This window comes from Hypomesus nipponensis, chromosome 10 (genome assembly GCF_054491055.1).
Source record: "Hypomesus nipponensis isolate SF chromosome 10, ASM5449105v1, whole genome shotgun sequence".
Lineage (NCBI taxonomy): Eukaryota > Metazoa > Chordata > Actinopteri > Osmeriformes > Osmeridae > Hypomesus > Hypomesus nipponensis.
This window is the reverse complement of record NC_140370.1, coordinates 9,212,624-9,228,184: the sequence shown is the minus strand read 5'-3', so window position 1 is coordinate 9,228,184 and position 15,561 is coordinate 9,212,624. Positions and strand designations below refer to the sequence as shown.

General features: G+C 39.8%; 1 protein-coding gene across 1 annotated transcript; it reads right to left on the bottom strand.

Moving 5' to 3' along the window:
• Positions 1 to 5,394: 5,394 nt before the first annotated feature.
• Positions 5,395 to 7,861, bottom strand: phb2a (prohibitin 2a). The gene is given in 6 exon segments (XM_084707580.1): positions 5,395 to 5,478; positions 5,915 to 5,989; positions 6,732 to 6,835; positions 7,196 to 7,325; positions 7,571 to 7,755; positions 7,837 to 7,861. Coding segments are annotated over 6 exon segments (603 nt in total).
• Positions 7,862 to 15,561: the final 7,700 nt, after the last annotated feature.

Here is a 15,561-nt window from a genome sequence, read left to right as displayed (position 1 = left end):
ATTTGGGGCATTATCTGAAGTGTCATGCCATAAATTATATATTTTGGGATATTTAAATGTTGCTTTACTACCCATGTTTACCAATGCATTGATCAAATGACTATAGGCCACTAGGCCAGTGAAATGGCACGTTTCCAAGCTTCACCGTTGCAGTGAAAACAAAGACCGTTTTATTGTGTTCTTCCATGACACGACTTGCGAAAACCCCTTTCAAGCAACGTGAAATGGCGGACCTGGGAGAAAAGGACAGTGAAATCTGAACCGACGATAGAAAAATAAACATGAAATGTGGAGCGGATCTCAATCTAAAACTGGATCTGGAGCAACATTTTGCTTCTTCCAATCCTATTCTTTTTTCAGACAGCATTATTACAAAAATTGTGTTGGATAAACGACATGACAAAAAAGTAATACATTATCTATAACACATAACCTAACTCAATGTTTTGATTTTCCATAGTGCTATCTTAAATATTATGATTTTAGATACAAAAAATACAGTAATTTAAACACAAACCCCATCTATCTCACACACACACACACAGAAACTTGCATAATTGCGTATAACATCTAAAAATCTGAATTTCGGATGGATTTCAGGAAAATTGTTGCTCCCAGTTACGTTTCCTCACTGGAGATTTGAAACATCCATCCCTTTCTCTCCTCCCCCTCTACTTATCCATTGCATACCATACATGGGCTTGCTTGAGAAGAAGTCTCAAAATGGAGAGAGGCGGGTTGAGGACTTGGGAAAGCGGGAACAAGGAGTGGATGAAGAGTGATGGGTGGGCTGGGCTATGTCCTGAAAACAAACATAAACACACTCCACAGACATACACACACATGCACACTACACACACATGCACACTACACACACATGCACACTACACACACATGCACACTACACACACATGCACACTACACACACATGCACACTACACGAACATTCACACTCCACACAAAGGCACACATGAGGAGATACAGGCTGCTAGGAAACACTGGTCTTTGGAACAGTGATCAGAGCAAATTTCCCATTCCAATGTCCTAACCTATTATTCTTCACCTATCCAAGATAACGCTGTTGAAACTAAAATGAAACTGTGGTTGCTGTAGGAAACTTGAAAAACCACTCCCATTCCCTCTGAGAAGAAAGCCAATATCTGAGATACATTCAGGGCGAAAATGTAACAAATGAGGAAGTTTTGGTCCATCAACCGTTACAAGAGGTCTATCAGTGTTTATTTTGTTTATGCTCTCTCTGTTCCTTTCTCAGTGGAAAGTAAGCTACGGTATACTTGTTTTGTTATTCATGACCAGGTGGTGAATTTAGGGAAATAAGACCTTTCACATTGTAAAGCAAGAATGGCAGACTTAACATTAGTACACAATCAAGGAAGTAGCTCAATGTAGGTCATGTGAATATCAGAAAGGGTCATAATATACTTATTATACATTTTTAGTTCAGTCTTTTGACTTAAATCAGCCTTCCAAATTCAAAAAACAATGCATAGGCAGAGAATTTAGGTTTCCAGAGAGTAACATCCAGATCTACTTCCTGAGTCACATAAAGAAACAGGAAGTCGTGAGAGGCCTGTTCTGGCCCAACCATAATAGTATGGGCTGGGTGACTTTAAACAGCTCTACAAAGAGGTTCTAGTTTCCCCTCATTCTGCATCATGAAGCTGAAACAGGACCACTGAAGACTTAGCCTTAAGCTGTTTATAGCTCTCTTGCTTGTCCTCATTGAACTGAGTGTGAGAATAGTAATTACTCTTCAAACAAAGAGAAGGGATTCAAATTTCATGGCCAAGTATGAACCTGAGGCTATGAGGTGAACTGTCATCATGTTCTGGTTCACATGTATCTGCCTGAACTGGAATTAGTAAAATACTTGGATTTAACTCAACGGTAGTTTTTTCTTGCTTGTATGAACTTTTATCTAAATGCAACTTTAATGATGACAGTTAAGTATTATTATAAAAAAATCTTTATTTGACAAGTGACCCCTATTTTTTATATATATATGTTTCCATTTTATGCATTGTACCAAAAAGATCAAAATGATCATAAGGAACATCAAAACTTAAAGCACTGTTTTATGACTAAAGTTGTTTAGTTAATCAGGTTGTTGGAAAATGCTAAGCTTGCAAAGATGATCCTTCTGAGTCAGTCAAGTTTTGCAGGTAGGTAAAAGCTCTCTAAATGAAAATGAGAAAAAAACAAGCATGAAGAACGTTCTGTGAACTAGGGCAAGATTTGTCTATTCCCCTTAGACTCTTTAATGAGGCTAACCATTAAACAGAAGCAGGTTAATTAGCCAAATCTGCTCAGCAAATCAAGTGGGCCTCTCCAACGATGAGTGGCACATATTTATCAAACCTGCTGGGAGCTCAATGTTCAGAGCCCCATGCCAGATCATCGATAATCTAGTCGTCTCCAAATGATACAGGAAATCAGAGTTTGACTTCATAAAGACAGTCTCCCTTGAGAATTGGATGCTGACATTACATGGTTGCTCTGTTTTGTAATGTTGTTCAGCCATGGCCCAAGCCTGATGGCAAACGATTTGTCATAAGCCTGAAGTGTGTCCACTCCGTATTACTTTCTCTGGTGAAAAACCTGTTACAAATAGAAGAGAAAGGCCATATTCTGGATCCCTGGGGACTGCGGCATCAGCAAGGACATGACACCAGTTCACAGCAAAGTGCAAAAGTAATCTCAACATCCCATCTGTTATGAGAACATTATGACACCAGTAAAGCTGTCACCCCGGCAAGTCCTATGCAGTCAGTTCACACCCAAAACAGATAGTGTCATTGCTCGCTAATGGGCTATAGTCAGATTGCAGTCTCCCTAACTGTCTTCAGGGGGAAAACATTTAAAAGGGAAACATAGGTAAGGGAGGATTGCTTTAGAGGCACAGACAGTTGACATGTGAATGCGTTACATGGAAAATGTAAACCTCCCCCGATAGAAAAAAGACGACATATAACTGCATTGCAGTGCGCAACAGCGACCAGGGCAGATCTAGCACTCCGACAAAGGGTGGCGGAAGATCGCCATGACTACCGGACCAATGCTGGTCACAGTGTGAGGTTAGTGTTTCCATGGAGATGGACCAACTGAACAGTAATCTGTCCTTGTTTATGTGCTGCAGAAAGAGTGAGGTTGGAAGGAGAGTCCTGTGTATGTGTTTGAGTTCACTACAGTATCTCCAAGCTGCATTACCATCATAATACCATTCTCCTATTAGCAAATCACCCTTGATGCTCTGCAGACAAACTGAAACCACGGAGATGAAATGACGAGGTAACCTTCCACTAGGGCATGTGAAATCAGCTGTGCTTAAATATGTAACAATCATTAGTGTGTTGGATGTTTGCATTGAAGACAATTAAGAGCCAGATTGGGTGTAGCTTAAGCTTATATTATTGAATTGTGGGGGGTTTCACACCTGAATTCACATCACATCATCAATTCTCACCTCATATATAATAAAACTTCCTTCTCTGTATCATTCAAACAATACAGTCACACCTGGTTGGCTAAGGCTCAGAGTGATAAATTGGCGGGAGCCAATCCCAAACTCCTTCCCTCTCCCAACCCCCTTCACTTCATGAATATTTAAACCTAGCATCCTCCCAGATGGCCAGAGGGGGGAAAAGAAAGATCTCTTTGCAATATGACCCTGCTGCTCCTGTCACCCCCCCCCCCCCCCCCGCCCCCCCGCCCCCTACATGCTGGCCATCAAAGAAGGGCACGTTCACACATCCCTGGTGGGAGAATGTGAGCTGGCTGGCACAGTGCCTTCTAATACACAATAGGACCTCTAGGGAGAACGTGAGATGGCTGGCAGTGCCATTGTGATACACAATAGGACCTTTAGGCTCTCCACACGAATCCCTGGTCTTCCTTTTGTTTTTTGAGCCTGGTGCTATAGATCGCCACAAAAACATGTGTACATTTATTTCCCCCATGCAGTTCATAACCCACTTTATGCAATTGCTCAGTGTCTGCACAGAGGCAGTTGATATCATGACCTTTCACCTACTTCTCTGTAACATGCATTACATTTCATGTAAAAACAGATGAAAGAAAGATGCAATCCAAATGTTTATTTCCCCAAAAATTGTGGCTTTAACATGTTTAGAAAGATACATTGGCCAGGCAGTGCGCATCTGAAATTGGGCTGATGATGTATATTGAGCAAACTAGCCACAAAAATAATGACCAGAGAAACAAACTGTCATCATTTTCACCATGTCAAGGTGTAATACGATTTAGTAGATCAAGCGCTACAGTGGTGACTCGAATGCTGAAGTGCTCCAAATAAATATTTATTTTTCCATTTAAACACTTAACTGAGTACCTGAACTCGTCATGACAACATTAACATCTTACTGAGAACCTGTCCTAAGCTAAGCAGAGAGACACATGATTTGCAAAAAACACTCAATTGTAAAAATATAAATAAACACAAAAAAACAAAAACAATCACATACACGAAAGACACTTAAATATATATAATAGACACACAACAGTTTATGTTTAGGTAAATATTGTGTATAAAGAAATCCAAGCAAATGTTTTCCCCTTAGTAATGTAGTAAAGTAACACATAGGAATTGGAATTGGAAGGGCCTTTGTTAACTTGAGATTGAGACATGTTAGAAGCTTGAAACACAGTAACTGTGTGACAAAATGTCACCTGTTACAAAAGCACAAATATAGCTAAATATAGATTATGTCAATTTTCTTTGTTCATAGGACAAAGTAGACCCAAATAGGTTGTTCTCAGAGATTACCTAATTCATTCAATGCAGGCGTGTAGTGACAACACTGATGGAGAGAAATCACTTGATTTACTGCCATTTTGGTGCCTTGCTTAAACCCAACCAGATTGAGGCACTGTAATAAGGAAATTAGTTCAGTTCATCTATAAAAACCTGGCAATTATGATTGATGTAAACCAGGCTGACTTTTGTAACATGATCCCAGAAATCAGTCCTTAACAACACAAATTGGGCCTTATTCACTAACAACATCTGGGCTGACAACCTGTAAATATGGGTCTCCCCGAGGACCTGTGTTCAACACCGCTGAAGTGAAGGAGTGAAACGTGATCTACAGAGATGGTTCAAACGTAACATGAGGAATGCATACACTCTTTAGAGACGCTATATTTGACTTCTGCAACGTCAAACTGAAAGAGAAAGAGTGCGTTTTAGAATGATCTTTGTGTACCAACACGGGTGGTTGTCAAAGTTCAGTTTTGCATCTATGATCATGTTTGTGAAAGATAAGGATTATATTATACCCTAAACATAATGATGAGTGCATTCTATAAAGTATATCCGTTAAATGCTGGAATATTAAAGCAAATAAGTCTTTGAACTTACTTGTTGAAGCTCAAGTTATCTTGGAGGTTCAAAAACAGGCTGTTTGCACTAAGGTACACCTTATTCTGTGATGTCGCCACCCAGTGATCAAACAGAAATACCCAATATAAACTGGTTCATATGATTAAAACCATTAAAACTGAGATTGCGAAGAGAGAAAATTATATAAATGCTAGAAACTATGGCTACAACGATAAGAATGATAAGAATGGTAAGGACACTTTCAAACAAGTGCTATTGGTAACTGATCTATATTACAGGTGATAATAGTAGCCTGTTGTTGTATGTAAATACATTTCGGCTTAAAATGCAGAATTATTTTTAAACACACCAATCTTACAAGTCATGCGTCAACACAATACGTTTTATGCAATCATCTGTCAATAAGATAAAGCCTTAGCCATATCAACTATTGTTTTTTTCCTGTAGAGTACATTCCATAGAAATGTGCATAATGTACCATGTAGTTAAACAGTATTATTGCTGATTTTCTCCAGCTATAGTCAATGGTCATACCGTCTTTACTATGTTCTGGGCCCTGATTTTCCGGAGTTTCAGGTAACCAGGGTTCTTTGTCACTGCCTCTCCCAACTGCCAGACAAAGAAACATAGAAACAAGTAGAAAAATACATAATACAACCTCTAGATTCCTTGCAGGTTCGACAAGTCTTTGGATTTCAATTGCGAGCCTCCCACCGTCTACATTCAAGTCAAGTTCCTCAGTTGTGCAAAAGTTAAGGCAGTATTTTCCCATTCATATAATCTTCTACTGAGCATAAAGACAAAAATAACCCAGTACAGGTTTTTTAATGATGTGAGAGTGAGGTTCTGTGACAGTGATGCCTTATAGTGGTCATACTGAACACTGACCAGCTCAGATTCTGCTGAGTAAATAACAGATGGAGACTGACTGCTTTTTGAGAACACTGTGTCAATGAATGCTTGCCAATTTTCCTATTTTCTTGATCTTGCCAGAGATGGCTATTCATACTGTAAGAAATGATTTTCATAATTACAAAGATTTAGATAAAGCATTCAGACAAGGATTTAGGTTTATTGTTTTAGGACAAATTGATACAAATAGCCACAGTTCACACAGAATGGAATCATAACTTTTGTTGTTTTCGTAAGTGACTTTTGCATGTCCTTTAATGCTAATTTAAATTAAGAAAGGTCCTAATTGTCTAAAATTGAGAACTAAAACTGAAGTCCATTTACACTGTCAAAGCTAAACATATTGGTTGACTTCAGATCGAGCTGAACAGAGCCCAGGCCAGTGCAAGAACTCCGACTCCCATCACAGAGGCTGGTGAGGAGAGATGAGGGAGCTCACCATTTTGGCAGCCTGAGCTTCTCCCTCAGCTTGGATGATCTTCTGTCTCTGGTCCTGCTTGGCTTTCTCCAAGTAGAACTGGGCCCTCTGCGCCTCCTGCTGGGCTGGAGGTGCAAGGACACCACAGTGCAGGTCGTAACACACACAAAACATCAGTGGTTCCCAACCCTGGTCCTCAGGGACCCCCTCCCCCCTGTCCTGCATTTTCTAGATGTTTCCCTGCTCCAACACACCTGATTCATTCATTTGAATCAGGTGTGTTGGAGCAGGGAAACATCTAAAACATGCAGGACAGGGGGTCCCTGAGGACCAGGATTTGGAATCCCTGCAAAACATCACCTCCCCACATGTGGTTTGAAGTGGTTGGGGTCTTTGAGGCCACTGACCCAGTGTGTACTAACATGTTAGTGGCAGTGACAGAGGTGTAGTTAGGGTGAGTAACGTGTGTGCGTGGAAGAGCTCACCAACTTGCTTGGCCTCTACCGCAGCAGTATGCCCCCTGCTGAAGCTCAGCTCGGTGATGGCCACGTCATCAAGGATGATATTGAAGTCCTTTGCCCGCTCATAGACCTCTCGCCTGATGAGCAGAGACACCTGTACCATAATACATAACTCGCCATCAGTAACTGTGTCTACAAGCACCATGGTATTCTTTGGTATTCACCATGGTGTAGATGGGAGTGACATCATGCAGCCTCCCAGTGCCCCTGTGTAAACAGCTATTTAACTGGCTTGATCGAAGAGATAAAAATGGCACTTCTGACTGAAAACCCATGTTGATGGCACGGTTCCCCATACTAGACCACACGCCTGGAGTTCCCTTCGTAGTACTGCTGTACCTAGGCTCTCTGGGTGATGAGCTGTGAGGCGTTGAACTTGGCCACCACACTCTTCAGCACCTCGCTGACGATGGAGGGCAGCACCCTCTCATCGTAGTCCTTCCCCAGCTGCTGGTACATGGAGGGCAGGTTGGAGGCCAGAGGCCGGGACAGCACACGCAGAGCGATGTTCACCATCTGCAGGTCTGGGGAGAAAACAAGGATGACAGTTGTGAGAGGCCTGTAAGTGATTGTCGTTGATTATATCAAGCTGTAAGACTAAATACTGTTCTGGGGGAAATTGGTGTACATTATGTAATACAAATTTGTGGTATTTGTGGGCCTGTAAGCTAAGCGAGTTTCTACCTTGGTTTTGGACCCAATCATATACTGAGTAATAACTAATAAGTGCCTGTTAGCCTACTACTGACTGCTTTGGCAAACGTTAGCTGATGCGTGGACCCTTAACTGTCTACTTACGACATACAGTAGACTCGTTTTATGCCATGCCAATTGACAGTGGATTTCAAAACATCTATAACTTGTACCCCCATAAATGTATGAGACAATTAGTGTAATAGGTTAAGAAGAACTTTTGAGAGGAGCATGTTGGGATATCTAGGGTTTGTCTCATTTTTATACATTACGTATCAGGTCAAATAATGCATCATATTTTGTGTGAATGTACAGATGTATAATATTTTATAATTCGTGACCATATTATGCAGTTCCATGTCAAAATATATTTATATATATTATAAGTCATATTTTTTACTCATTATGATGCTGATTTATCACATAAAAATACATTACATTTTGATACAGTGAAATGTAAAATAAGCCAATTCGTGGACTCATACCCGGTGGCAAATAAGCCCCACCATACATAAATACCATTTTGATTGAACTTATGTACTATTTTAGAACACGTATTGCTCTTGGGCTCTCAAGTATCAGGCATTCGCGGTGAGACTCACACCTTTCAACCATTTCTCACGGTCTCACGCAACACCTTGTATTTCTCATGCATTTTAACAATTTCTCACGCTGACAAATAAGGGATAGGCCCATTGTCCCGCTATATAAAATTAATAGAAGAGGCGCAGGCATACAGAGGGAAGATTTCTGCCGATTTGATAGTGTCAGAAAACAATCAGAAACATAATGGGTAATCCCAGGGTAATCTCACGCAAACATTTTTTAGAAAATTTGAGAGCCCTGTTAAATAATGAAAAACTTCTGTGACTTTAGAGAATAATCATGGTGATTATTTTCTCTTCACCAGGAGATGGCAGCATATCACTATGCATTAAACTGATATCCTGTTTGCATTCACCTAAGAAAACGACCACATGCCATGAAAACCATGGATATTTTCCAAGATGTAGCCTATTCATCACTTTGTGAGTTTTCATATGATGCTTTCAGGAATGTGGATTATTATCATACTCAAAAAAGCTACTAGTAGGATGGATAACAACACTTCTATTACAAACATTGCACAAGATTTGCTTACAAACATTAATCAGAATCAGAATCAGAAAGGGATTTTATTCGCCATGAATGTTTGCACAAACAAGGAATTTACTTTGGCAGGGAGGTGCATACATTAAACATATAAGAATATTGAAACTTAAACATGTGGACTAACTATACAAAAGGAGCAAAGTCTAGCTAATACTAAGGGGGGTCTAGCTTATACTCAGGGGAATAAAAAATAAAATATAAACAGCCATAAGATAAACAACTTACATTAAGATAAACAACTTACATTTGTCAGTGACTAAACACGGAAAGAGCTTATTTGACACATGACCTACTGTGTGACAGAAAGGACTGAGAGGAGTGAAGGACAACCATGACAGATTGTCATCTACGTTAATGGAACCTTATTCTTCAACATCACTTCAAATACTTGTGAGGGATTGGCATGTCAGAATGTAAACAACCCAACCTGCCTTTCTTTTAACTTTCACACAAGCTTATCACAGAAGATATGTACATATTACATAAGTTGCCAGTTCCAGACATTGCAAACTCCCATTACTACCTACATTACCCATAAAACTGTGCCAGCTACGCTGATTGAATAGTGATTTAATTGCTCTGCAATCTGACTACATCAAGAGATTAAGAGAAGCGATCTGGTTAAAGCCTTTTCCTCGAAACATGGCTTAGAGAATTTTCCATTTAGGACCAGAAAAACCTAAACTAACAACATATATTAAAATAAACAATGATTTGATCAAGCCATGTAATGCAAAGGATGAATCAGAAAATAATGTGTTAAATGTTAAATATACTTGACCACTACGCTGAAAAGATCTGCAGGCAATCAAATCCACATGGTAGACGTTTTATCAGAGGTAGCTGACATACCAGAGGTCTTTTGGTTTTTGCAATAGAGTTCCTGACTACAGGTGCAAGGGATTTGTGATTTTATTTGAACAGAGACAAAGGTCATTCAATTGCCTAAATGTATGTACGTATATCCAATCAACGTATTCTATATTCAATCAGTGTATTTTTGTCAGACAGCAAAATGACAAGAGATTAGGGTTGGTTTCCTTGAATTAAATCAGAATGCCTGGCTGGAGACAAGCACTGGCCAACAAGAGATGGGATAACAAAGAGAGGAGTGTGTGAGTGTCTGAGTTTGAAAGACTGAGAAAGTGCAGACAAAACTAGAGATTAAATGATTGAAAACAACACACATACGACCTGCATCCAGCCTTGAAAGAGGTTGCCCTGTCTTGCCCAGTTATTATGGGTCAAGACATTCCATACTCATTTGCTTTTTTTTCATAATCAACCCAACAATCGTGTGAGTGGAATTGAGTCCACACAAACATCTGGCCAGTATGCAAAGGAGCTTAAAGACAGAGTTTACACCACTCACTCACTGAAGTCTTATATTGGTTAAGACAGACAAAATCCGTTCGAAAACCAGCAAATGGAGAAAGTGTGCAAATAATTCCCATTAAACTTGCATCAACATCATTGTAGCCAAACATTGCCAGATGGCATAAGCTTCTGTCATACTGTTTTCTGATTCAGGAAGATGATTTAATCCTGGATTGGAGAGCTGACTAAGCAGTATGGTCTGCATGCAATATTTTATAACTTCAAATGACTCTAACGCTACAGAAAACAGGATGTCCTGTAGTGGACATGCCTTTCAAGCTATTATGGTAGATCTAGGTTGTTTTGGGGTTGGAGGTAATTGATCGTCAAAAATACATGAAACAAGGCATATTTGGTTATGAACAAAGTTTTAACGTGCGTATTGAAGATGGCAAAATCATAAGGACATGTGGGTTCATTTTTCCTTTTTTCAAGAAACAGCTATGCCAAAATATTTTTTTTCAAACAGACAGACTGTAGAAAGCAATACAAATTCACCTGTACAGGATTAGCGCTTAACGGGCAACCCAATATTTTTGAGCCAGTGAAACACCTTGCTCTTGAATGAGAGGCATGAGTCTGCAAGAGAAAAAACAAACCACTTCTGGGTGAGAAAAGTATGTTTTCATGAAGGACTGTTGGAACTGAGAGGCTGGCTGATCTGTTGTTGTTCCTGGATATCTTGAGGACAGGGACAAATTGGGGTCCTTCAAGGTTGAGGTATAACACAGTTTGTTGTCAGTGAATGATTTTGGAGCAAACCCCCTAAATGAAAAGTTTTGATCCTTAGTGAACCCATAGTGAACCCAGTATCTATCCCAGGCTCTGCTGAAATGTACAGTATGTCTCCAAGTAACTTTGTAGAACTACAGTATGTGTGTGTTTCCACATGGTGAATAAGACTTTGTGCATAGTTATTTGGTTAAAACAACACCATTAAAACAGTGGGTTCCTTTATGCTTTTCTTTTTATATCATTTATTAATGTATTTATTTGATCTGATCTTATGTCACTTTTTTTTTCTGCTTCACATTCTGACCCGAAGGGCATGCAGGTTTGACAGCCACGCATATGTCCCCCTCGATCCACAGCTTCCTCTTCCTAGCACTGCTGTCAGCCTGAGCTGGGCAGACTTGAAATTTGGCACTCAACTCACCAGACTAGCGGGACAGACGTAGAGAGAGAGCCAAGCTTGCTGGAAACATGTCAGGATTTGAGGACATTTAATTAAATAGATCTCCACCAAACCCCAGGTGGGGGGGAAAGACTGGAATGTTTTCTTGTCCTTGTCATTGTGAAATTGTCTGTGAAATGTATAACGTAGGAAATATAGTAATTGATTTTTTTATGATCATGTTTTTAGTAATTATGTTTTTGTAATCAGTGAAACAGTGTCAAGGTGCCCCATTCAGCTCTCACCACATCTAAGCAGTGCATCTAAATTGACTGCATAGACTCACACAAACACAAGGCCTGCATGCATGAAACGTGCAGGCAGGCAAGCACGCACACAGGCTGGCAGGCAGTTAGACAGACAGACAGACAGACAGACAGACAGACACTGACTGACTGACAGGCACAGGCCGAAAATAAGGCAGGCATGCGTGCACGCAGGTCTGAGTAAGTGAATCATTGTAAATTATTACTGTGGGTGCTCCTCTTAGTGCTATGCCACTTCACCCTGTGTTAGTGTCTTTCAGTATCTTTAACATTTACTTACTGGGGGCTCCCCTGCTGTCTATGCTAGTGGGTACTCAGGCATGGCAAGGCCACAAATGTATGATATATAACCTTTGTAGCATCAAGCTCTTTTTGAAATGACATTATGCTAATGTCATTAAATGAATTATGCTGACAGATAACAAAGAGAACAAAAAACGAGAGGTGGTTAGTGTAAAATGTTTGTCCCTACGGAAAAGGAGTACCAGCGATAAAATATGAGGGTAGTTGAGTTCCTTCTCAGAATTTGTCAAGCTGCGGTCTGTGGTGAATAAAAACAGCATGTTACGTAATATATAACTGTGATTACTTAACATCAGCAAGTTACTTATTACTTGCACATGCACGCACTCACATGCATGGGTGTGTATACACACGCAGGTGCACTCTAGACCTTAGAGACCTCATTGAATATATCTGTGTAGAGCTCTAATTTTGTGCTTACAAGGAATGCATGTGTCATTTCTAATCCTTACTCCCCAGTAAGGAGCAGAATTCAATCCTTAATCGATTCCCAGTCAGTTGTTGCCGCCTTAGGGGCCAACAACATACGCCCTTGGTAGAAATTTATGTAACTGACAAAATGGAAGTGAATGAGCTGGAGGGGGGCAGAGAGAAAGGGGAGATGTTGGTAAGTCATCCTATCTATCAATCATCATAATGGGTTCTCTAAAACTTGTTGACAAGAATCTGAAAACTAATTTAATTCAATATTGATGTTTTAAATGATCAAAGCTGACAGAAGCCTCTGTTTGATTGTCAAGTGGCCACTGGATCTATGCAAAATAACACATTTTTCAAAAAGACAAAGAACCAATCAAAGCATTTCCAACAACATTTTATTTGCATCCATACCAGACTTGTCCATCCTGTCTTTCTACAGTTCAGAATATAGGGTGACTAACATCCAGCATTCACAGTTTGCAGCATTTCAATGTCCCAATTTCAGGGATTATGCCGCATAATGTACCAGGTATTATGTTATCTTTGATGAAGTCCCACCAAGCTCATTAAATGGAAAGGAAATAGTGTGCACCTGAAAAGCATCATGCTTTGAAGAACTGATTAAGTCTGAGAAAGCCTAGCTGTCTGTCTTCAGGCCAGTCAATCACAATTACAAGCCCATTGAGCCCCCAACAGCTAGGGCTCTTCCAGACTGACTTAGTTCAGTGGGATTCAATGTACTTATAGACTGCTTCTTGATAGGCTTCTAGATGGAGAGTGCCAGTGTTCTTTATTACAGATCTTAAGTCTGAAAAAACACAGCATTGTGCTATTTAGTCATCTCCTGGCCCTATTACCTTTGTCCAAAGTTAGTATCTTAGTATTAGTTAGTATACATACAATAGGAATAAGGAATAGAAACAGTGTGTATGTTTGTAGATGCGCATGTGTGTTTTTGTTTGTTTGTTTCATTTCTCACAAATAGCTCCATCTAATTCTGATGAACTAACAGTGAACTTGTTTGGCCCTTTTTCTGTGCGTCTCTTTTCTCGTTTGAAAAATCAATAAGATGAGATCTTTTCAGACTGTATTGGATGCAACAAAGGTTATGATAAGGTCAGGAGAAAAGCTAAATAAAGTCCTACTCTCTGTCAACAGCACACAGATGCAATTTATGGTAATTTGAGCTTGCTCAGTTTTGGGTTACACCATCTGTGTAACAGATTAGCTCTCTTTCTCTCTATGGTGAATAAAATATCAAATTTCAGTAATTAAATTATAATCCTGACTCCACAACAGACATGTGTAATAATCTAAAGGTCTGGGTTTGAGCATGGGGATCACAACAGTCCTGTAACATGTTTGACAGAATCCCGTCAACAGAATCAGGACAGTCTATTCATGTCATTTAGCATGTGTCAATGTTGGGCATACAATAACTGCACGCAATAAAAATGGTGAAGAGGATATAATGAGCACTTGTTTGGCATTCTAGTGTAGCCTGATTCAATGTGATGTATATTATCCTTAAAAACGACTGAATAAATATTTATCCGATGTTGGGACTGTTGGCAGATAAGGACAATAATCTAAGTTCTGATTGTTTAGAAAATAATACATGGGTCAATTTTCTATCATTGAAGTTAGTAATTGTTTTGGTTATATTATGTCCATATTCAATTAAAATATTTGCCATACCATGAATAGCCAACAGTAAGACTGATAAAGACTGCCTCCTTTCAATGAGATCGTGTTAATCATTATTACACGATGACTGCAGTAACTCAATTTCTCAGCTCAATGAACTTAATCAGACTCCCCTGTTCTTGTTTGAAAAAATTGATGGCGTCATTGCAGGCTCTCCATAGTGGTACAGGCTACTAGATGTTGGCTCAAGTTAAAATATCATGGTGCCAACAAGACCAAATGGAACAGCCTATTTGGCTGCTCATCTGTTTTCTGTATTTTTATCTTTCGGCACTAGATATCACCTTTATTTTGAACTTGCATAGGTTTTAAGAACTTGCCTGCAGCTAAAAGAAAAATATTACAGGTTTTTAAGAAATATTCGTCTACAAAACCAAGTTTCTAAGCATATGTGAGCAGTTTATTTATTTTAGTGAATATAAATAACATTCTGTAGCCTACTTCTCAATTACGCCTCCTCACCGAAAGATGCATCTCGAGGTATCAGCATCTCTCACGTTGATTGAGCCTCTGTTCTCGCTCACGATGCGAGGGGGCACGTGAGCCGGAGAAGCTACTCGGGATCTGACTTCGGGGTATGGGACGGGGAGAATCAGTTTATCGTGACCTCGAGAGAAGAGCACGACATAAACTACAACGATTTACAGGCTAAACAGATAACGTCTAAGAAGCGTCCAAGAAAAAGGGGAAGGGTTAGAACAGCGCCTAGCCTTTGACTACTGTTGTACGGGACCTCGTTTCCGATGGGATAGCAGCTGGATACAGATACAACAGAGCGTAAACTCGGTGTGCAGGACCACGGCAAGGGACAGCTCCTTTTCGGATAGTGTCAAGTCAACGTTTAAGGGTTGATCGTGGAGCTGACCTCGTCGAGTTCATTTTAACCACCTACCAATTTCATTATGTATCAGGGGCATTCACAGGTAAGTTAAATATTTTATTTCAGTCTTATTTCATCTCTTTTTAACCGTTGCATATTACACGTGGAGAACACAGAAGGTGTTCCTGAGCCTTTTTGTAATTGCGATTCGTTTATTTTTAATTATTGCACGTCCACTGATAGATCCAAAAACACAAACATAGGTTACACTAACTCTTTAAAATGTCTCTACTAAAATGAAGTGGGGATGAATGAAACTATCCCATCCGCTGCAGTTAAGGAATTGGCTATGCTACTAACACTTGCAGGTACATGACTGGGCAGCAGGCTAGCAGCATCCTGTTCATTTTCTAGAAAA